The following is a 24,661-nucleotide window of genomic DNA, read 5'->3' as shown; positions in this document are numbered from 1 at the left end:
TAATTGTTGCAGTAAGTAGCAAATGAAAGAAAAGCAAGCTCAGTTGGTAGAGCATGGCGCTTGTAACGCCAGGGTAGTGGGTTCGATCCCCGGGACCACCCATACGCAGAATGTATGCACACATGACTGTAAGTCGCTTTGGATAAAAGCGTCTGCTAAATGGCATATGTTATGTTATTATGTTATGCAAGCCACTGCAAAATAGTGTATATGGAAAGAAAATAAATAAAAAAACAGAAAAATTCACATTTTTGTTGTTTGTTGCAGAGTTAACAGTGAGAACAACTCTGAATCCAGGTAAGACCTGAGAGTTGAAGATAGCATTCGTTAAATCAATAAATATTTAATTAGTAACGTTTCCACTGACTGGATGGTTCAGTTTGTACCTGTGCTGTAAGTATGATCGCAATCACCAAGAGAAAGTAAAGGGAGAAAAGTCAAACAGCAGAGGAACGGAAAAGTATCTCAGAACTCGTTTGCATATCGACTAGAGTGTGTGTGTGGTGGAAGGAAAACTACAGCATTTGTAAATAAGCTCAGAGTAAAAATGTAGAAATATAGAGCAGAACCCCCCCAACCCCTGAGTGAGCTTGTGCCGAGAAAAGGCCCATTGACAGCCTATGCACTCTCATCCTCTCTCTCTCCCTAATCTCGCTCTCTATCCCGCGGGGGATGCAGCATGGAGGGAACACAGTCATGGATTCCTCTAAATTACTAATCACTCTCATGTGTGTCTGATACGCTCTGACTGCTCTCAGACCCCTGTAACGTGTTAAACACAAACAAATGTGTGTGTGTTTTTGTGTGAACTCGGTTTCGCGGAATCTAGTGCCAATGACTAGGACAGTAAGGTTTGGATATTGTTGGAACACATTGGGGGAGCATTTGGGGTTGTTGTTGATGCTAACAGCAAAAAACACACACGTCAATCATCACACCTCCTAAGTACAGAGCATGCCCAGTGACCTGCTTAGTGACCTCTGACCTTTCGTTACCACCTCAGCCTTAATGGACGCATCACGGTCTGACTTTTAATGGCCAGGGATGAACTACACAACAGGATGAACTAAGTGATGACCTGGGGAGCAGAAAGGCAATTTGAAAACTGGGGTCAGACATTGTGTCCCACATACAGGTAACTCCCAAAATAAAGGAAACACGTGTGTAAATGAGGGACACAAAGTATATCGAAAGCAGGCGCTTCCACACAGGTGTGGTTCCTGAGTTTATTAAGCAATTAACATCCCGTCATGCTCAGGGTCATGTAGAAAAATGCACAGTTGCTCATTATTTTGGCTACCATGGCTAGAAGAGAACTGAAAAAGAGCGTCTGCTAAATGAATCAAATCTCAGAGACAGAGCGGTCTCAAAGAAGCATAGGGGGTTTAAAGAACACTTATGGGAGTTCTGTAACTGCACCTGAGACAGCATTTTCCACCACCATCAACAAAATACCTAATTATGGAATTTCACGTATAAGAATGGTGTTGCATTCCTTCAATAAAGTTCCAGACACTTGTAGAATCTATGCCAAAGTGCACTGAATCTGTTCTGGTGGCCCAACACCCTATTAAGACACTTTATGTTGGTGTTTCCTTTATTGTGGCAGTTATCTGTACTTCCCCATTGTAATGAATAATAAATGGTTGCTGAGGATCACTTTGGGTGAGTTGTGATACAAGCTACCAAGGGCTTAGAGATCTGAGGAATGGCATTATACACGTGCTATAGAGATATTGCAGGCTCTGCAACAGAGATACAGCCAGAGCTGTCAGTATTGAGCAACTCAATCCAATAGGTTAACTGGGAAATCCCAACAAGACAAGTGTGTCAGCAAGATGAGAGTCTAGCTCCGCTTTTCATCATTGGCTTGTGTCTTTGTGACTGAGCCAATATTATGTGTCCACTGTGTGCAGTCACACACACACACACACACACACACACACACACACACACACACACACACACACACACACACACACACACACACACACACACACACACACACGCCTTCAGAAAGTATTCACATCCCTTTACTTTGTCCACATGTTGTTATTAAATTGAGATGTTGTGTCACAGACACAATAACCCATAATGTTAAAGTGGAATAGAAAATGTAAAAAATGAAAAGCTGAAATGTTTTCAGTCCATAAATATTCAACCCCTTTGTCATGGCAAGCCTAAATAAGTTCAGAAGTTAAAATGTGCTTAACAAATCACATAAATTGCATGGACTCATTCTGTGTTCAATAATAGTGGTTACCATGATTTTTGAATGACTACTCCTATCTATTTACCCCACATTTATCTGTAAGTTCGCTCAATCGATTAGGACATTTTAAGCACAGATTCAACTACAAAGACCCGGGAGGTTTTTCAATGCCTCGCAAAGAAGGGCACCGATTGGTAGACACAGAATATCCCTTTGAGAATGGTGAAGTTATTAATTAGGCTTTGGATGGTATAGCAATACACCCAGTCACTACAAAGATACAGGCATCCTTCCCAAGTCAGTTGCCGGAGAGGAAGGAAACTGCTCAGGGATTTCCCCATGAGGCCAATGGTGATTTAAAAACAGTTACAGAGTTTAATGGTTGTGATAGGAGAAAACTGAGGATGGATCAACAACATTGTAGTTACTCCACAATACTAACCTAAATGACAAAGTGAAAAGATGGAAGCCTGTACAGAATTCATATTTTCCAAAACATGCATCCTGTTTACAACAAGGCACTAAAGTAATACTGCAACAAATGTGGCAAAGAAACTTTTTTTCCTGAATACAAAAAGTGTTATGTTCGGGGCAAATCTAATACAACACAGTACGGAGTACAAATCTCCATATTTTCAAGCATGGTTGTGGCTGCATCATGTTATGGGTTTGCTTGTCATTGGCAAGGACTAAGGAGTTTAGGATAAAAAGAAACGGAATACAGCTAAGCTGTAAGCACAGGCAAAACCTGATTCAGTGTTCTTTCCAACAGACACTGGGAGACAAATTCACCTTTCAGTAGGACAATAACCTACAACACAAGGCCAAATCTACACTGGTGTTGCTTACCAAGAAGACATTGAATGTTCCTGAGTGGCCTAGTTACAGTTTTGACTTAAATCTACTTGAAAATATATGGCAAGACATAAAAATGGCTTTCTAGCAATGATCAACAACCAACTTGACAGAGCTTGAAGACTTTTTAATGGGCAAATATTGTATAATCCAGGTGTGCAAAGCGCTTATAGACTTAGCCAAAAAGACTCACAGCTGTAATCACTGCCAAAGGTTTTTCTAACATGTAGTCTCAGGGGTGAGAATACGTAGTGTTACATTTTTTTGTATTTTGTTAATGTTACAATTTTTCTTCCACATAAGAGTGTTTTGTGTAGATCATTGACCAACAATGATAATGAAATCCATCTGAATCTCACTTTGTAACAACAAAATGTGCAAAAAGTACCCATACACACATGTACATACACACGTATGCACATGCCTACCCCTCAGACAGTACCCCACGTCGAGCCCAGCCCTGACTCAGAGCTGTAAACTCCCCTATCCCATCCTCCTAGGCGGCGAATGAGGAAGCCTGACGTGCTTAGACAGGTGTGACATCACAAGTCTCCCTCCCCCTCGACTAACAACACACTCCAAATTACATGTCTGGCCCCATCTCCCTTTGACACGAGACACGCAAGAGAGAAGACAGACAGGATTCCATTCGGACTCTTCACACCTTCCTCACCCCCCCCCCATGTCCCCTCTAGGAGACTTTAAATTATGTCTCCAATTACAACACACACTCACACAACCCCAAGGCTTGGCATGGAGACAGAAGTTTAGCGGTCTCATTAGTAGCAGGAGGAATTCCAATGAGATAATTAGCTATGGAGATGAGAGAGCGTCGGCAGTAAATGACACGAGAGAGAAAGAGGGGGAGGGAGGAAGAGAGAGAAGAAAGAAACAGGGAATACAGTGAGAGGAAGATGGAGAATATACAGACAGACAGAGAGCGAGAGACAAAGAATGAAGAAGTGAAGCGTCTTTAAAAATCCCCTTTCACTCCTCAGTGGCATACAGTACAAGTGTGTAAACTCAGTGTGACTTTATGAACGTCCAGCAGTGTAGCTCATGATGTGACTCGGGAAAACTAAGGCAAATTCTGTTTGTAGAGGGTCCCACTAGGCATGTCTGGGCCCTCTCTCTTTCCCTAGGAGGAGGAAGAGGAGAGAGGTGGTGGTAAGCGGAATCTCCCTGCCTCTCTTTTTAAACGGATCAACCCTCTTTCAGTTTGGCCTTCCACATTTTGGGCGGAACAACTTTCCCCAAACAGGTAAAGGTCCAAAAGAGACAGAGGGCGAAGGAGGAGAGGAAAAGAGATGGAAAACAGAAAATGGTACATTTTCTCCTGGTGGGCTCCTTTTTGGGACAAGTTGAATGAGATGACGTCACACTGCGATTGCGTCACTCCTCGCCCCCAGTCACGTGGGTTTTCCTGCTCTGTGAAGAGTCCGTTCGGAGTTTTGCAACTTTCCCAGTTGCCGGGTGTTACCAAACTTTGCCAGAGGTGTCAGTCGCTAGGCGCGGGTATGACGCTGATGTGGAGGAAGTTATCAGGGTGACTGAGGTGCTCACTCAGCCACTGCAACGGGGTCTCCAGCAGGGGCTCAATCCCATGGATCACCACCTGGTAACGCTTGGACTCGTCTGTATAAGGAGAGAGAGAGAGAAGGGAGACATGGAGGGAGAGGGATGGAGTATGAGAATGAGCTTCAATTTAAAAATCCTTTTGACTGTGTGTCGGACTCCATATATTTATATTCCTACAAACAGAAATGCTAGGATATTCTTTAAACATCACTAGTCATTGATTATAGTGTGAGAGTGTGTGTCTGTGTGCAAGCGATAGTTAAGTGAGTGTGTTTAAGTTGTCCCTCTCACCTCAGAATGACCGAAGCCTCTCGGCTAGCGACAGACAGATTAATTAATCACAGTGACCAGGCCTGACCCTGGGACTGACCACAGGTCACACAGCAAGACAAATGAGCCTCACTCACTCTGATGGCCCGACGAGGGGTGCCCGTGTGTGTTTGTGTGGAAGTGTGAGTTAGTATGATAATCTGCATGCGTGAAAGATTGACAGCAGGTAAACGTATCTGAATGGGTGTGAGTAAGTCTCAATGAACATATGTTGTATGTGTGTACATTGATGTCTCAATGAACATATGTTGTATGTGTGTACATTGATGTCTCAATGAACATATGTTGTATGTGTGTACATTGATGTCTGTAAGTTACTGGTTTTACTCAAAGCAACAGTAGCCCCACCCACTCAGAGACACTGGGCCCCAGGTCACAACCTTTCACCCACTCATATCAGAGCACTGAGGGGAAGGGCGGGGTCAAAACACTAGAGGGGGCAGTAGCCAAGTCATGTTGGAGCTCAGTGTCTATATGACTACACACACATACACTGACCGTTTCTCCTTACGTAATATCTGAACAACCGTTACAATCGAGTGAAGAATCCAGGGTTAGTAAGAAGCTCCTCAGACACACCCACCACCTGCAGACTGGTATACAGTATGGATATACAGCGCCGTGAACAAGTATTTGCCCCTTTCTGATTCTCTCTATTTTTGCATTTTCTTTTTTAAATTATTATTTTTTCTACTACCTTCTCTCCACAATTTTGTGGTATCCAATTGTTAGTATCTTGTCTCATCGCTACAGGCTACGGGCTCGGGAGAGACATTGGCCGCACTGCTTCTTAACACAGCGCGAATCCAACCCGGAAGCCAGCCGCACCAATGTGTCGGAGGAAACACCGTGCACCTGGTTAGCCACACACCTGGTTAGCCACGCTAGTGCGTGATGAGACAAGGATATCCCTACCGGCCAAACCCTCCCTAACCCTGGACGACGCCAATTGTGCATCACCCCACGGACCTCCCGGTTGTGGCCGGCTGCGACAGAGCCTGGGCTCGAACCTAGAGTCTCTGGTGGCACAGCTAGCACTGCGATGCAGTACCCTAGACCACTGCGCCACCCGGGAGGCCCATTTTTGCATATTTTTGATACTGAATGTTAACAGATCTTCAACTAAAACCTAATATTAGATAAAGGGAACCTGAGAAAACAAATAATTAAATAATGTTAACAAGACCCCTGTGTGGAAAAAGTCATTACTCCCTTATACTCAATAATTGGTTGTGCCATATTTAGTTGCAATGACAGCAACCAAATACTTCCTGTAGTTCTTCTATAATGCAAGTCATCCATGTCCTAAAGCAGCAACGCATCCTCAAACCATCACACCACCAACCCCATGCTTGACTATTGGTGCAAGGTTCTTACTGTGGAATGCAGTGTTCTACCTTTGACTCATCTGTCTATAGAACATTCTTCCAAGAGTGTTGATGATCATCCAGGCTCTTCCAGGTGCTTTTTAACAGACTTGAGTCAACTTTTTGGATGAGATGGGTCCCATTATGATTGGTTTTCGCCCTAACACTGCATTCCACAGTAAGAACCTCACACCAACGGTCAAGCATGGTGGTGGTAGTGTGTGTGTACGATCAATACACTCACAAGTACTAACATTCATACTGCAATAACACTTTCTCTCTCTCTTCCACATACTGTGCCCCTGGTGACAGCATCAGGCACATGTGGGGGAGGAGGGGCGCTCCCCTGACACTCTCACTATGACACAAGGGAAATTCATCCCAAATATGCACAGCTTGAATATCTGCACACAGAATGTATGGTCTGGTAGGCCCTCTTATGGTTGTCATGTCTTTTTCAGAGGGCGGAGACCAACGTGATTAATCTGTATTTCTCCTCTGAAACGTTGTGAAAGCGCTGTGTCATAGTGGAAGGATCTTGAGTCCTCTAGATAGAATTATATTGCGTATTTTCCATGGAATCTTCCATACGGTGGCCAGAAGGCGTGGGATATCACCTAGGTTTTTCTGGAATGTGACATAATATCAGGTGTCTTAGGAAGACTGACTGATGTTTTCACATCTGAATCACACTGTGCTGCTGTGAGCCATTAACATGGGATGCGTTCCAAATGGAACCCCATTTCCTTCATAGTGCACTACTTTTGACCAGAGTCCTATGGGCACTTGTCACAAGTCGTGCACTATTTAGGGAATAGGGTGCCATTTGGGATGCATGCATGGCTGTTATACATTACTATGGTGTTTTGGGATTGGGGCCAATACAGTTGCATTTGATTAAAGTTAATGGCATTAATCAAAACACATAACTTTATTGACCCCAATCCCAAACACTATAGCAATGTATAACTCCATAGCAACTTATTTCCAAAGAGGAATATTGACCACCATAGTTTGAATACAAATAAAAGATGACAAATTTGCACACACACTGCGGTTGAGTATTGCAGTGACTAACAGTCAAGACATGTTTTGTTACTTAAGTATAGACGAGTCCAATTTAAGACACAACCCCATTCTTCCCTGGAGTGAGGCCAGCCAAGACTAAGCAGTTACACCAGAACTCAACCAACACACTGGTAGGCCAATAAGAAATGTGTGTTAGGGGGAACTGACAGGTATAAATCTATCAATACATCTCTCTAGACCTGAAAAACATATATGTCTTGTGATGTCTCATAAGAGTCATTTCCTTCAGCAAGTTAGTTCGTTTTTTCATGAATATACTCAACTGCATTTAAAAGAAAGAACAGGGAAATGGAGTTTGCAGGTATACAATAAACAGACCATAAGGTATTGACTTGGAGACCTCTGTCTCATTTCTGCCTCCCCCTACTCAACACACCCACCGTCCCTCATATCAAACCAACCACTGAAACCCAGAACACCCCCACTCTCTGAACAGTGAGACAACCCGTTTGATGAGAAGAGACTGGATTCGCTATTGATTCTGACTGTGGTGTTCTGTGTGGGCAGATTGGCCAATAGTTTCACTCCTTTGTTCTGTGGGCTGTACCATGAATGAGTAAAATCAATAAGAGTGGTGTGTAGGCGAGTATTGTTGGCGCGTGGGCTTGTCAGTCGGGGGGGATTTCTGAATTCTCCACTTATTAGAAATATCACCACAAAACCTGTTTTTCTTCATAAGAAACATGTCACATCTGTAAAGGACATGACGGGGGAATTCTCGGAAGGCTTTGACCCGCCGAGGCAACTCTTTCTGAGGCTTGTTCAATTGAATTTGTCCTGCGCGTCATACATGGGTAGAAACGCGTTACTGTTCAGACATATCTCTCCTGTCTGTATCCAACCCAGTCAAACCATGTCTAATACCTTGGTCAAAACAAAGCGTTCGCAGATGTCAAAGCCGACCAACCGACTGCTAATCAGAATAAGATGTTGACGTTCGATTTTCCTGCGTGGGTGGAAGAACATCGGTCCGGTCCGGTAACAGTACGACTCATCTGAGTATCACGCTGCCATATGCTGGGAATCCCCAGTTAATATAACCCCTGGTTACATGTTTCGTTGGGTTAGTTCAGTTTGATGGGTTTCGGGGTGCTTGAAGGACCATTAAGGCTTCCAGACAAAACAGAGGGGAATGTTTAAAAATGTTGGTTTGATGTTAGAAACATCAGAGTCGAGTGCTGAGACGTCCTTATCCGATAGGTCCTCACAAGGAATCGGCTCCCAAGAATACGTCTGTGAACAATGCCGCCATTAGGCTGCCTGAGTACCCCCCCAGTCCCTCTAATCCAAACACACAGCTATAATCCCCCGCTATCACACACCCATCTCCCCAGCGAGGAAGAGAGGGAAACACAACAAACGACGGGAGACAAAGCAGCACTTTCACCTTTATCAAGACAAGCCACCACCATCCCCAGAGGAGAGCAGAGAAGGAATTGAGAAAAGAGATGATATAAGTACAGGAAGGGGATGAAAAGAAAATGTAGTGATTCTTGATAAAGCAAGAGAGAGTGGGAGAGAAGGAACGAGAAAGAGATGTGAGGGAGGCACACAGAGAGCGAAAGAGATAAAGGCCGGCAGGCAGACAGAGCAGTAGTAATTGTAGTGGTGCATTACACCATGCAGGTGATTCTCCTGCAGGTCCTCTGTCTCACAGCTCCATTGTCTGCTTATCTACTTCCTCTGCACAGCCCTCCAGACACTACCTGTTTAGGCTGCCTCGCTCTCCAGCGCTCCCTCTTCTCTACATGTAGCGCCGCTCCTCATTCCACTATGCATTTTCTTCCCCTCCCCCTCGCTTTTCACTCTTTCACATGAGGGCAACTATTTTCCCTCCTCAACCCTCTCGTGTGTTTTATATCTGAGCACTGATCTCGAAAAGTACTCTTTTACTGTGTAAATAAAATAGACCTACATGTCTGATGTCTTTTATTATCTGGCTTCCTGTGAGATGCAGAGCACCCTTTGATAGCACAGTGAGGAAGAAACAGGTCTGCTTTCTCTTGTGGGACTGTGTGTGTGTGTGTGTCGCGTGTGTGTGTAAGAAGTGTATGTAGTACAGGTGTAATTAGTGTTGTGCAATGTCTATGAGTAGGTAAGTACCATCGTTGGGTATAGCCACAGGGTACACCTCCTTCAGCAGGTCCCCAAGCGTGTGTGTGTGGCCGTCGGGCGAGATGGGGCGAAACAACTTCTGGATGAACGGTCTGTCACTCATCGTCTACACGGAGAGAGGAATCAGAGCATGACAAATAAATTACATACAGTGCCTCCGGGAAGTATTCACACCCCTTGATTTCCCCCCACATTTCATTATGTTACAGCCTGAATTTAAAATGGATTAAATTGAGATTGTGTGCCTGTGATCTACACGCAATATCCCACAATGTCCAAGTCGAATTTAGTTTTTATAATTTTTAACAAATTAATCAAAAATGAAAAGCTGTAATGTCTTCAGTAAATAATTATTCAACCCCTTTGTTATGGCAAGCCTAAATACATTCAGGAGTAAAAATGTGCTTAAAAAGTCACATAATAAGTTGCATGGAATTACTGTGTGCAATAATAGCGTTAAATATGATTACGCCATCTCTGTACCCCACACATACAATTATCTGTAAGGTCCCTCAGTTGAGTAGTGAATTCAAGCACAGATTCAACCAGAAAGACCAAGGAGGTTTTCCAATGCCTTGCAAAGTAGGACACCTGTTGGTAGATGGATTCAAATAAAAAAAGGTGACACTGAATATCCTTTGGAGCCTGGTGAAGTTATTCATTAGGATTGGATGGTGTATCAATACACCCAGTCACTACAAAGATACAGGAGTCCTTCCCAACTCAGTTGCCGGAGAGGAAGGAAACAGCTCAGGGATTTCACTATGAGGCCAATGGTGACTTTCAAACAGTTACAGAGTTTAATGGCTGTGATAGGAGAAAATTGAGGATGGATCAACAACATTGTAGTTACTCCACAATACTAACCTAAATGAAAAGAGTGAAAAGAAGAAAGGCTGTACAGAAAAAAATATTCCAAAACATGCATCCTGTTTGCAATAAGTTACTTAATTAATTACTCAAGTACTTTTATGCAATAGCTTGACAAAGCAACACAATAGCTCTAATGCAAAATAATAAAATGAAGTGCTTATTCTAGGCTACAAGTCACGACTTGATTATTTCTGGCGCAGACCCAAGCCCTCGGGAACTGCGCCCCAAATGAATATGCCACTAAATAAGCCAAAGTCTGACGATTCAATCACAGGTTACTCCAGTGATAAAAGTTAAGTGCAATACAGGGGAGGCTGGTGAGGTGAAATCGGAGGATGAGCTCATAGTAATGGCTTATAGGTCATTATCAATAAAACGTCACAATACGTTCAATTTGGCTGCTGGGGGGCAAAAAGAAACCCACAGTTTTGCTAAAACCATTGTGCTGTTTTCAAGAGATTGTTAAATGTTATAACTATTTGATTTTAATATCAGCACCTTTTGAAGAACATAGTCAGAGCTACAAATTGTTCCATACAAAACAAGTGTGCACATTTAGCTCCATCATCAGAGTTACACAGCAAGTAACTGCATGCTTTTCGTGATCAGTAAACATCTGTTGATCGTGTCATTTCAGATATGTGAGGGTAGCCTCATGATATCTCAATATTGTCTGCCATTAATTGGACATTTGAGTGATATAAAGTGAAAGTGAACTATACCTGACAAGTGTAAGTGGTTAGGTTAATTTTCCCATCCTTTGCGGGCTCTGCCTGTCAAACAACAGAAGGGTGCATTTGCAGATGTACTGTTAGCTGATGTTTACTTTGCAAGCTACCAGTAAAAACTTAGTCCAGTTGGCTAAACATACTTATTTTCCACCATCATTTGCAAATAAATTCATTAAAAATCCTACAATGTGATTTTCTGGATTTCTTTTCTCATTTTATCTGTCATAGTTGAAGTGTACATATGATGAAAATTACAGGCCTCTCATATTTTTAAGTGGGAGAACTTGCAGAATGGGTGGCTGACGAAATACTTTTTTGCCCCACTGTAAATGTACGTTGTTTGCTTAGCTAGCTAGTTCAATTTCAAATGGATAGGCTACCCTCACACATCTGAAATGACACGATCAATTGATGTTTAGTGATTATGAAAAGCACGTTACTTGCGGTTTACTCCGATGATAGAGCTAAATGTGCGCAATTGTTTTGTATGGAATAATCTAAAATGTGTAGTTCTGACTATTCTTTTCTAGAGGTGATGATATTACAACTAAAAATGTATAACGTTTTAACAAGCTCTTGAAAATGGCATGCAGTTGTCTTTTAGGGGGTCTCCTTGCCCCCCAGCAGCCAAATCAAACGCTCTGCACTGTTTTGAGACGTTTAATTGATAACGACCTATTGAAGACAAGAGTCCACCTACAGACAAATCTAGTAAAATATTAAAAGTGGTGCTTGCTACCCAGTCTCTGATCTGAGGGCAATGAGAAAGGTGGCGCTTGCTGGATGTGGTCCAGAAGATCAGGTGTTCGCACACGGACACCGGCGATTGGGTTGCTATCAGTTCTGGGAAACCAGTTTGTCTATCAGTTCAGGGAAACCAGGGGCCACCGAGGTGACAAATGGCGAGTCAGACACACAATAGCAACTAATCATGGGAGCTGTGAAAAGGAAACAGGCAACGGGAGGGTTTGGGTAACGGAGCTGTAACTAACACCGCCGGGCGCATGGTAGGGAAGGTGGCTCCAAAGGCGCGAAGTTGGCTCTTGGGTTACCAGAAAGAGTGACTCACTGACAAGAATCGCAGAGTTTGTGCGGGATTATGCCGGGAGCTGGAGTGGAGAGAGTGCGATAAGTGACAGCTACTTCGTTGCATTTTTAAAAACCGCCATGAATAATTGACCCGGGTACCATACAAAGAGGGGGCCATTGATCCTGGAGAGAAGCGCGATACTCTTGGGCGGTGACACTTTCTTTTCAGTTTGTGTGACACCAGAGCTAGCAGAGTACCACCTGGCGACACCCAAGAGCGATGCGTCATTAACTCTCCAACGATGAGAGGTCGGGGGAAAAGAGACTCGCTCTCCTTGACTGAAGCAAGCAAGGGGACTCAACTCATAGCCTAATTGCCAGTGTGGATTAAATCCGACTAATTGTCAGTAAACTGGTGGCTGAGGTGCACAAATGTCAATCAATATAATCATTATTATTATTGGCCCATGACATGAATGGGAAAAAGCGGTGAGGGAGGAGCTTTGAGCTTCTCAAATGGAACAGTGATGTGCGCTGCTCAGTCATGTTGTCAACAAGGCAGCATAGTGCATCGTCTAGAAACATCTCTCTTTTCCATAAAAATATATGTTTGAATTTTCAAACTAGTTTTAGTTTGGAAGGCAGTTACTCCACGTGCTTAATTTAATCTAGTCTTGGCTACGTCACTTTTGTTTTGAGCCTACTTTACCGTGGGCTTTGAACGGGGACCTGGCTCACTCCCGGGAGCCAAGCCCGGTCCAAAATGAATGCTATTCACTTTTCACCCGGTGCAAACTCCTCCCACCGGGGTAACCCGGCCCAGATAATCAAATCCCCCTCACTGAGTGAGTCAGTTGGAGAGAAAGCATTGGTTCTTTTCTCACTGAGCCTAAGACCTTCCACTGGTAAATAAAAATTCCAAGGAGATGTTTTGGAGTTCTCGTTTTCCTCAACCACTGAGGCACCATGTAATTTACAGTATACATGTAGGCTACCTCTCATGGAATTGGATGCCCTTATTGCAAATCCAATCAGTTTTCCACGTTGATTCAACGGCATCACATTAATCTTTTGGGTTAAAATGACGTGGAAACAACGTTAATTCAACCAGTTTTTGCCCAGTGGGATTTTCATTTTACGCCAGATTTAGTGGCTTCGACACTTTGTAACACAGTGGCGTCACGTTTGGAGCTGGAAACAGGCGGCTGAATAAGACTGGCGCGTGCAATCACCAAGTGCGCACAATGGCGCTCTAGGACGTACACGCATAGACACAGATAAATCCATCCCCTTGAAATCTCTTCCCTTTTCAAAAAGGAGCAGTCTAGCGGAAGTGAGTGCTTTGTTATTTAGAGACAATATTGTCATTAATTATGTCTGCATCAAAAGCAGCACATGTTATTCACACTAAAGGCCGCAATTTGTTGTCAGAGGGGGGCGTGCAGGTTGAAATATAGTCATGGATGATGACTACTGCATCCGGACGCGGGATAGCTTTGATAGCTTTGTCCGCCTTTGGATAGCTTTGATAGCTTTGTCCGCCTTTGGATAGCTTTGATAGCTTTGTCCGCCTTTGGATAGCTTTGATAGCTTTGTCCGCCTTTGGATAGCTTTGATAGCTTTGTCCGCCTTTGGATAGCTTTGATAGCTTTGTCCGCCTTTGGATAGCTTTGATAGCTTTGTCCGCCTTTGGATAGCTTTGATAGCTTTGTCCGCCTTTGGTTCAGTTAACAATGCCTCTGTGGTTTTACAACCACTGTTTTATTATTGTGTTGGACCGTTTTATTATAGGAAAAATAAAAACCACTTTGCTGAAGTGTGAAATGAGTTCCATATGTACCTAGTTTTGGGACAACATCGGGAGTCTGTGTATTGTCCAACCAATACAAAGACTCCCAACATTGTGTCCCAAAGCTAATTTGTACCAAGTTTTTGCATGTATTTGTTTATGATAGCCATATATCCACGTGAAGGAATTCACAATATTATAATTGAAGACTAGGCATCACATCACATTTTCCTGGAAGTGGCAAAAAATATTCATCATCTCATTTTGTGGTAACATTTTGTTTCCTTTACTAACTAAAAGTCAATATAGGCCAAGACATTTTATAATGTTTTAGTCAACACTTGAATGATATATTTTATTGTTCTGTTTGGTCGTCTTTAATTTTGAATAGATTTATGATTGTAACATTCCAGTGAAAACATTGATGAGAGATTTTATGAGCATAAAGGCTGACATCTGTTATAACACAGCAGCAAAGCCCTGACAACCTACTCGGATTCCCATGGAGAAATGTCCACATCAATCTATATTCAGCAATATATCACTAGAACCCCTTCACAACAGACTCGTCCAAACATGCCTTCATTTGTTTATTCTTGTTGAGAAGAGATGGCCTCAAATACTATGGAAAAAGGTAGGCAAAGCTAGATAACAGTCGAGCTGATCCGAGGGCTTATTCAACACAGTCTTGGGTAAAATCATGCCTGTTCCTGGCGCACAGTGTCCCCACGCAGTTTTCCTACATTATGGGATAAACACGGCCTAATGTTTTCCAGACCTTCAGGGAGAGACACTGGTGCTTATTCATCTTTTTGAGGGAATTTCATCCGAGTCATGGATGGCGGGATCCCCCTTAGGAATTCACCTGTGCCCGCGTGCATCCCACGGTTTGGGCACACTTCATTTGAGTTGCCCACATCCAAATATAAACTTGTCAAACGAATCGCTCGCCAGGCACACGGTCAGAAAAAACATTAGGCTAACACATTTGGAGTTTAATGGGTGGGTGATCTCTGGGAAAATATGAGGGTTGTTTGATTTATCTGCTGTTATCAAAGGAGTTTAACAAAATACAATTTTTTGGGGAAAAAAGTTATTCACTGAATATCTCCAGGAAATATTTTGCAACGGAGCACGTGGGTTGTTTCTGTCACTGGATCACAATAAATTACAAGCTTACTAACCATTTAAAAGTTGCTTAACAGCAGCCCACTTTAAGCCACAGGACTTGGTCGGTATCCTATTCATGAAGCGCCTTACTAGTCCGTCATACAGCACCATCTACGGGACAGTTCAGGTACTACACTGCATCGTCATAATACCAGGCAGTGGAGTGACAATTCATTCATGAATGTGTTGATAAGCAGTTTGTGCAGCATATTTCAGTTGTAACATTTTATTTGTGTGTACTGTGTATTTTTTTCCATTCTTACTCTGATTTCCATATTCACTTAATGCTTTCTCATATTCCTAAATGCACTATAGTGTTCTATTTGCTTCTCCGATGGTAAAAGAGTATTCTTTCATGACTATGCATTGCCGTATTTGTGACCTGACGTGTTTTTTGCATCATCTATTAACAGTACCAACGATGCCACTCTGCAGGTCACACTGGCTGTGATGTCGACATGGCATGTATTAGCCCATTTACCAGGTATATCCTGAAGGGGATGTAGCGAAAGCCTCCCTCCTCTGTGGGGTATTCCATCAGCTTACGGTTCATGGCCCAGAACTGGTCAAACTTATCTGAGGAACACAACACAACTACATTTACATACAAACTGTCAACATCTCTTTTTATGTTTTTAAACCAGCTCTACAAGGCTTCTGAAACTCTGTTAACCTGTCTTGGTTTCTAACTCCCCTCCCCTGTATCTCACTTTCACACAATTTTAGCTTTTGAAATATTTCAGATCTGTTTTCTCTTCTGGGTGGAGTTGTAACTGTCTCTTTCTCTCTCTGTTTTGGTTCTGGAAGCCTCCAAAATAGTATATTTTGGTAAGTGAGAAGAGAAAAAAACTTTGCAGCTGAGGAAAAGACAATGTTCATAGTGTGTGGGTGGTGTGGTTTTGACTGGTTGGCTTGGGGGTATGTAAGTTGTTGAGTAGAGGGGCAAAATAAGGGTACAGAGTCCCAAAGTCAATACTTACGCGTGTGTGTGTGTGGGTGTGTGTGGGGGGGGGGCTCACCGTTCTGCAGGCCCATCCACAGCTGCTTGTGGTCTTTCTTCTGCATGTCGTTGATGACCTGGCTCTTGTGTTTGAGGGCATCCGCCTCCTTGATGCTGGACATGAAGTGGGCCTCGATCACAGAGTTAGAGGGGCAGTGGAGCAGGTCACGCTCTGGGAAATTCTACCTCAGAGAAACCACACAGGCAGGACTGCTTTTTATAGAGGTTGACCGATTCATCGGTATGGTCGATTAATTAGGGCCGATTTCAAGATTTCATAAAAATCGGTAATCAGCATTTTTGGACGCCGATTATGGCCGATTACATTGCACTCCACGAGGAGACTGCGTTGCAGACTGACTACCTGTTACGCGAGTGCAGCAAGGAGCCCAGGTAAGTTGCTAGCTAGCATAAAACGTATCTTGTAAAAAACAATCAATCTTAACATAATCACTAGTTAACTACACATGGTTGTCCTGCGTTGCAAATAATCAATGCGGTGCCTGTTAATTTATCATCGAATCACAGCCTACTTCGCCAAACGGGTGATGATTTAACAAGCACATACACGAAAAAAGCACTGTCGTTGCACCAATGTACCTAACCATAAACATCAATGCCTTTCTTCAAATCAATACACAAGTAGATTTTTTAAAACCCGCATATTTAGTTAAAAGAAATTCATGTTAGCAGGAAATATTAACTAGGGAAATTGTGTCACTTCTCTTGCGTTCTGTGCAATCAGAATCAGGGTATATACAGCAGTTTGGGCCGCCTGGCTCGTTGCGAACTGTGTGAAGACCATTTCTTCCTAACAAAGACCATAATTAATTTGCCAGAATTTTACATAATTATGACATAACATTGAAGCTGGTGCAATGTAACAGCAATATTTAGACTTATGAATTCCACCCGTTAGATAAAATACGGAATGGTTCCGTTCTGATAGTTTCCGGATTTGACCATATTAATGACCTCAGGCTCGTATTTCTGTGTGTTTATTATATTAGAATTAAGTCTATGATTTGATATTTGATAGAGCAGTCTGACTGAGCGGTGGTAGCAGGCTCGTAAGAATTCGTAAATATTCATTCAAACAGCACTTTCCTGCGTTTGCCAGCAGCTCTTCGCAATGCTTATGTTTATGACTTCAAGCCTATCAACTCTCGAGAATAGGCTGGCGAAACTATAGTGTTTATATGAACATACAATAGTCAAAGGTATATGAAATATAAATGGTAGAGAGAGAAATAGTCCTATACTTCCTATGATAAAACCTAAAAAACTTCTTAACTGGGAATATTGAAGTCTCATGTTAAAAGTAACCACCAGCTTTCATATGTTCTCATGTTTTTAAATGTTAGCTTTTTTACATGGTACATATTTCACTTTTACTTTCCAGCACTGTGTTTTTGCATTATTTAAACCAAATTGAACATGTTTCATTATTTATTTGACACTAACTAGATTTTTATTTATGTTATATATATATATTTAGTATACATATATATTTTTCTATATGTGTGTAATAATGATAATTACAACAATACTGAATGAACACTTTTTTTTAACACATACATATATATATATATATATATATATATATATATATATATATATATATATATATATATATATATATATATATAAATAATGAGAAATGTATACATAAAAAAAAAACGGCCGATTAATCAGTATCAGCTTTTTTTGGTCCTGCAATAATCGGTATCGTCATTGAAAAACCATAAATCGGTCGACCTCGAGATTTTTTGTACTGTATAACACGGGTTGGAACCGGTTCAGGGAAAAGAACTGAAAAACGGAAAATAATATTTTTCAGGAACAAAAGTGATCCATACTGTTTCGGGAACTGACACATAATTTTAAAAGCATGGGAACCGGGTTAATAACGTAATTATTTTAAGCTCCAGGCATTTTTTTCTAGTCCCACTTCAAAACACAACAAAGCCCTCACTCTGTCACTCAGAACCGTATTCCAGTGTCTACCTGGAAGCTGAAAATCTTTGCCTGTGCGTGTCTAGGCTACCTGCCCCTCCCCCTCTGCAGCATAGGCGACTAACTGTACTGACGTTACAAGCTTGATTCAGAAGATAGGGAGAGAGATTTTTAATTAGCAAGAGAACAACGTGTAAACTTTTTCAATGCTAGTTAAGGGTACTATAGGCCTAGTTATCATGTTTCACATTGGATTTATTAACTACAAAAAGGTAAGAAGTGTTTTAAATGCTGGTGCCGCTCTGCACACACAAGCATGTTAGATAAGCTAGCTCAAAGGACATTCAAAGTTCGTCCATAAAAGATGCTCCTCCTAGGTATAATTCTGTGAAACGAATTCATATAATGCATGTCATAACAAGATGCCCAGCGCTTCACGCCTCCTCCTCAACCGTCTCTCGCTCTCTCCACACCCTCAAAATGTGTCACATCTTGCGCCATAGGCTACACTCATTTGTCCATCATGCATGTAAACAACTAGCTTTATCATGCATGTAAACAACTAGCTTGTCGCACTGATTGAAGTAATTTAATGAGCAAAATGTAAAAAATATACACTGCTCAAAAAAATAAAGGGAACACTAAAATAACACATCCTAGATCTGAATGAATGAAATATTCTTATTAAATACTTTTTTCTTTACATGATGTCCAAGATGTGCTCAATTGGATTCAGGTCTGGGGAATGGGCGGGCCAGTCCATAGCATCAATGCCTTCCTTTTGCAGGAACTGCTGACACACTCCAGCCACATGAGGTCTAGCATTGTCTTGCATTAGGAGGAACCCAGGGCCAACCGCACCAGCATATGGTCTCACAAGGGGTCTGAGGATCTCATCTAAGTACCTAATGACAGTCAGGCTATCTCTGGCGAGCACATGGAGGGCTGTGCGGCCACCCAAAGACCATAACTGACCCACCGCCAAACCGGTCATGCTGGAGGATGTTGCAGGCAGGAGAACGTTCTCCACGGCGTCTCCAGACTGTCACGTGTTCAGTGTGAACCTGCTTTCATCTGTGAAGAGCACAGGGCGCCAGTGGCAAATATGCCAATCCGATGTCCACCCCCACCTGTGGACATCGGGCCCTCATACCACCCTCATGGAGTCTGTTTCTGACCGTTTGAGCAGACACATGCACATTTGTGGCCTGCTGGCCTGCTGGAGGTCATTTTTCAGGGCTCTGGCAGTGCTCCTCCTGCTCCTCCTTGCACAAAGGCGGAGGTAGCGGTCCTGCTGCTGGATTGTTGCCCTCCTTACGGCCTCCTCCACATCTCCTGATGTACTGGCCTGTCTCCTGGTAGCACCTCCATGCTCTGGACACTACGCTGACAGACATAGCAAACCATCTTGACCCACCTCTCATTGATGTGCCATCCTGGATGAGCTGCACTACCTGAGACCACTTGTGTGGGTTGTAGACTCCATCTCATGCTACCACTAGAGTGAAAGCACCGCCAGCATTCAAAAGTGACCAAAACATCAGCCAGGAAGCATAGGAACTGAGAAGTGGTCTGTGGTTATCAACTGCAGAACCACTCCTTTATTGGGGGTGTCTTGCTAATTGCCTATAATTTCCACCTGTTGTCTATTCCATTTGCACAACAGCATGTGAAATTTATTGTCAATCAGTGTTGCTTCCTAAGTGGACAGTTTGATTTCACAGAAATGTGATTGACTTGGAGTTACATTGTGTTGTTTAAGTGTTCCCTTTATTTTTTTGAGCTGTGTATATATTTCACAGGTTGAAAAAGGAACAGAAAGGAACGAAATAAACCTGTACTTTTTTTTGGTTTGAACCGGTTAAGAACTTTATTTTTCAGGTCGGAACAGTGGAACGAAACAGGGAAAAAAGCGGTTCTGTTCAGAACGAAACGATTGAAAAAGGATTTTGGTTCCAACCCCTGCTATATACAGGCCAGCATCTGGAAGATTCTACATTTAGAGCAGCAAATATAGTTGCTGCTCCATATGTACTATGTTAACTTGCTGCAAAACAAATTCTGTGTTGTACCTTAAAGTGCACAGTGATGCTCCAGGGCAGGGCAGTGTTGGAGGCATGCAGGTCAAACAGTAATCCGATTGGATAGTGCCTGAAATGAATAAACACAGCCACATCAGTTGAGAAAACATGTCAGCAGAGCTTCATTCTTGTCCAACTCTGAATCATAAGGAGTTATCCTCTCCTTCACCTTGGGCTGGATCTTAAGTAACCGATTAATACGTTTTAGAGAAAATAATTTAAATCAACCCCTTATTTACCCAAAGGTCTGAGTTAAATGTGTATGTCACTTTAAGATTAGGACTCATGTCCAACGCTTGTGTTGGGCTGCCACCTGGTGCCTGAAATGTAAGACTGCAGTTAATCGGTATGTAGTCTCCTCATTGATGATGATAGGAGGCGAGTTGATATGCTTAATTGTGATCTCTAAAATATTTACTTTACTCTACTGCTGTGCTAGGACACTTGTTTCTATGGAGGGGCACAGGGAATTCTAACCATTATATTCACTAGTAGTTCTTAAAACAAGTAAATAATTGACATAGCGCTCACAGTTCTAATTTAAAGCTCACCCACCATTTGAGTGAGGTTCCCTCGAAATCAAACCACATCTCCTCTATGTCCTCGGCCTTCATGACCTTCAGGAAGTGCTTTTTCACCTTGTCTGTGACCAGAGTCAAGTAGCTCATCCTTGGCAGGAGGAGCTAAGGAGAGAACAGCAGAGAGGGGTGAAGTGAGGGGCTCAATCTAAGTTCCCGCAAGAGTCCATGGCTCAAGCCGGCTCAGTAGTCATGTGTGTGACCTGAATTAGCTAGATCTATGTCACAAATGCCATGTCCATTGCACATGAGGTTGGTCACACCTTAATTGGGGTGAACAGGCTCATGGAATGGCTGGAGAGGAATGGTATCAAATACATGGTTACCAAGTGTTTGAAGCCATTCTATTGGCTCCGTTACAGACATTATTATGAGCAATCCTCCCCTCAGCAGCTTCCACTGGCATTGTCCGGCAAAGCCACATCAGTTTTTAAAATTGTATATATAGTACTAGTCTGCATGTCACACTTACATAGAAAGGTTCGGCCTCTCTCTCTGTGATCTCATCCTGGTAAAGTGTGAAGCAGGTCGGAATCCGACCAAACCAAACATCTCGCAGCACGTCCTTGTCATCTGCCATCCTCCCGGCGCTCCCAGTGGCACATAAAGGAGGTATTCTCTAGCTACAAACTACCTGTCATCAACAGATTAAAGGGTCAGTCTTGGATTGGTACATTCATTTTGGGACTTTTAAATGAATGTTATATACCCATTGATTCTTGAAGAGTTTAATTGATCAATTCCTCATGAGTTAAATTGTTAACTGTCCTACCACACCGAAACACAAAATATGAGCTTGTTTTACTTGGTTGTTTGTAAAACAACCCTGCATAACCTCACAACATGGCTAAAACTATAATTATATGTCTGAGTGGCAGTGACCGTCTATGAGTGACCGTTGTTGTTTGAACTCAAGATTTTGCACCAATGACAGTCAGTCTCATATGAGAGAGTACACCAGAATGGTAACATTCGAAAGCCCTCTACAGAACGTGTCAATCAAGCGCTCTTTTGAACCAGTCAATCACAGCTCTGCAAAGATCTTACCAGTTTGTGAACACAACTTCAACTAGCCAGCGTTAGGCTAGTGGAGAAATACAAAGTGCTAGTTAGCTAGATACTGTAACTAACTAGCCACGACTTCACTGGTGGTGATGAATAAGATTACATTTAACATAGTCAATTAAGAAATGGTGTATTAGTTACTTTGCAACGATTTACATGTAAATTATGTATCGACTTGCTAGCTAGCCAACTAGCTAGATAGCTGCGTACGCTACCTACTCTCACTGGCACCGCCAGGAATAGTAGCGAGGCTGTGGGCACATTTGAAAGTTTCCCCTAAACAAGTGTTAGGACAAGGAGCAGATCATTACTAAAAGTTGAGACAAATGATGAACATCATCTTACTTTTCTAGAGCGTTTGTAACCAGCTGCTATTAAGGAAGATGGCCGTGGTGGTGTTGTTATTCGTCTATCAAGGAAAAAAAGCAAGGAAATCCCTTTCCCCGACGAGGTGTAACCTGCAGTATAGAGTGGCATCCAGCGTTCATTGTAGTGTATTACAATAATCATGTCGAGATGGTTGTATTCAGTGCAAAGATTACCTATAAAGTTGTTGGTTAGTGACGACACTGTTGATTCGCCTAGCAATCGATAAGTAATTGTGTAGTTATTGGTAGTTTCATTTACAGCTTGCAAACCACTGACATTTTCTTTAAGGACAACAAATATGGCGCCTTCCACGATCCGCAGACTGTTTTGCTATGACGCAATAATTGTGAGTCGTCGCCTGTTGGAAGTCATTACAACGATCCGTATCCATTTGTTGTGCTCCCTGAATCAAGAATGGATAGGAAATGTGAAGTTGATAACCTCGAAACGCGTCTTGAGACGCTGGAAAGTCGTATATACGGGGAAAAAAGGAACAAGGGAGGGAAACCCGTGAAGGTTTAACAATATTTTATATTAAAAATGCAGAATAGTGATTCAATTGGCTGCTAGCTTTGGCTAGCTAGCGAACGCCCTTTTTGCACACCTACTGTCTTTATACAATCAATGCTTAGACATCAATATTATGGGAATTGTGTGAAGAACAGCTATGCCAGGGCATTCCGACTAAATTAGCTACAATCCAATATTTTAATGTCGAGCGAGTAATCGCTAACTAGATAGCTACATAACTCAATGCCAGCACGGCAATAACACGGTTTATTTTCAAGTTTTGCTTTTTACTTTATCATCTAATGCACTCTGTTCCTTAGTGCGCGGATTCCCTCTCCAGAATTCAGGCCGCCCTTACAAACACTGCAAATAAGAGGGAACGAGTGAAGATTCTACACAAAAAGAGTGAGTGACATCTTAGACGACACACAACTGTGTGACTTGGATGGGACACATTATTATCAGGACAATCACAAAGGAAGGTCAATTGTGATTATATTTCCCACATAGTAACTAGAATATATTCTACAACCTTTTGTTCTCTGTACAGTTGAGGACCTGCTGAAGTATCTGAATCCCCAGTTCACTGACCACATCACTGTTCCTGATGCCATGAAGCTGGAATTCATCCTTGCTGGTAAGAGTTTTTCATTTAAAATGTGAGTAAATGTTGCCAAATTTGGTCCAGCATCATGGTGGTTGAGTAGGCCTCCGGCGTATGGATATGTGCCTCCAGTCTCAAATTCATGCACTTGTTTCTCCCCACAGAGGAAGACTTCCTCCTTTCCCAGGCCACCCTTCTGGAGCAGGTCAGCAACCTCCAGCCACTATTGGACAGCAACTACATCAGAGGTCTGTGCGAGGGAATTTAAGTACCATTACAATATGGTCTGTGTGAAGTGATGATAGATTAAATAGTATTTGTTAAGTTGAATTGCAACTCATTGTAAAGTTCTTATTCACAGATGTGCCAGAGCATGCCACCAAGCTACAGCGTTTATCTCAGATTCACATCAAAGAGCAGGTATGAACCCCCCCCCCCCTCTTTTCTTGATTTTGTCTTCCTCACAAGACACTGTAATTCACAAAAGTCAATCTAGCGTATCTTAGTGACACCATTCTTGTCATTTTCCCAAAGGACCAAACTGAAGCCCAGTCCCTAGAGGTGAAGAAGCTGTTTGAGGAGTATAACAAAATGGTACCTTTCCTTCATTATAATAGCAAATAATGGAATTATTTAAATGAATAAATAACACTGATCAAGCCAGAGGAAAATATATCTGAGGTTAGCTAGTGAAACTGTCGAGTACATTGGCTGTCTTGTCTCCTGACCTACTCGGTCAGATGAATAAGCGTGAGTGGTTGCTAAAAGTAATTACCTAGATTGTGTTTTCTGTCAAGTCATGTTGAACTCTGAGAAATGTCGACTCTGTGCTAATGGAATGAACTGCCCAGCCCACCAAATTCTTTGAACCTTGACCTCTTTGGCAGATGTTCCTGCTGTCCAAGCAGTTCACCCAGTGGGATGAGAGCCTGCGGAAAGTGGAGGAGGCAAAGGGAATCCGTCAAGTGGAGTAGCGATTATGTCCAGTGATGACCGTTATGACAACGTCACAGCATGATGTCATCTGTGTCAAGTGTTCGAAATGCACATTAATGTAACTTGCTGGATATTATTGTTATTTATTTACAGCTACATCTAGAGACATTTGCATAGCATATATATATCCTCTTAGTACATTTATTCAACATAGAATGTACCCATGCATTCCAACTCTGCAACACTGCTCCAGGCAGTCACAAGACTGCTTTCTTTCTGGGTCGCTTGACAGTAGAACATAGAGAAGAATTTGCACACTAACTTAATTCTGCTGGTTTTATATCAGACATGACTGCAAATGTAAAGTAATTGCAATAAAATCCATACTGTTCAACCTGAACTATTTGGTTTATTTCTGTTTGCC

At 42.4% G+C, this 24,661-nt stretch overlaps 2 protein-coding genes across 2 annotated transcripts; one reads left to right on the top strand and one right to left on the bottom strand.

The window, feature by feature from the left end:
• Window positions 1–3,157: 3,157 nt before the first annotated feature.
• On the bottom strand, window positions 3,158–22,573 carry LOC124005361 (autophagy protein 5-like). Its single transcript, XM_046314537.1, has 9 exons — window positions 22,361–22,573; window positions 22,164–22,276; window positions 21,226–21,387; window positions 20,731–20,858; window positions 20,167–20,245; window positions 16,158–16,320; window positions 15,620–15,714; window positions 9,535–9,652; window positions 3,158–4,702 (listed from the first exon to the last, which is right to left on the bottom strand). Exons 3-9 carry the CDS (start codon window positions 21,331–21,333, stop codon window positions 4,566–4,568), a joined length of 828 nt encoding a protein of 275 aa, XP_046170493.1. The 5' UTR covers window positions 21,334–21,387; window positions 22,164–22,276; window positions 22,361–22,573; the 3' UTR covers window positions 3,158–4,565.
• On the top strand, window positions 22,543–24,637 carry LOC124005362 (dynactin subunit 3-like). The gene is made up of 7 exons (XM_046314538.1): window positions 22,543–22,703; window positions 23,018–23,102; window positions 23,248–23,334; window positions 23,466–23,549; window positions 23,663–23,721; window positions 23,836–23,895; window positions 24,189–24,637. The coding sequence occupies exons 1-7, from the start codon at window positions 22,602–22,604 to the stop codon at window positions 24,273–24,275; spliced, it is 564 nt and encodes a 187-aa protein (XP_046170494.1). The 5' UTR covers window positions 22,543–22,601; the 3' UTR covers window positions 24,276–24,637.
• The last annotated feature ends 24 nt before the right edge of the window (window positions 24,638–24,661 follow it).

Source organism: Oncorhynchus gorbuscha, linkage group LG19 (genome assembly GCF_021184085.1).
Source record: "Oncorhynchus gorbuscha isolate QuinsamMale2020 ecotype Even-year linkage group LG19, OgorEven_v1.0, whole genome shotgun sequence".
NCBI lineage: Eukaryota > Metazoa > Chordata > Actinopteri > Salmoniformes > Salmonidae > Oncorhynchus > Oncorhynchus gorbuscha.
The sequence above is the reverse complement of the archived record's forward strand: the minus strand, read 5'-3'. Positions and strand labels throughout refer to the sequence as shown.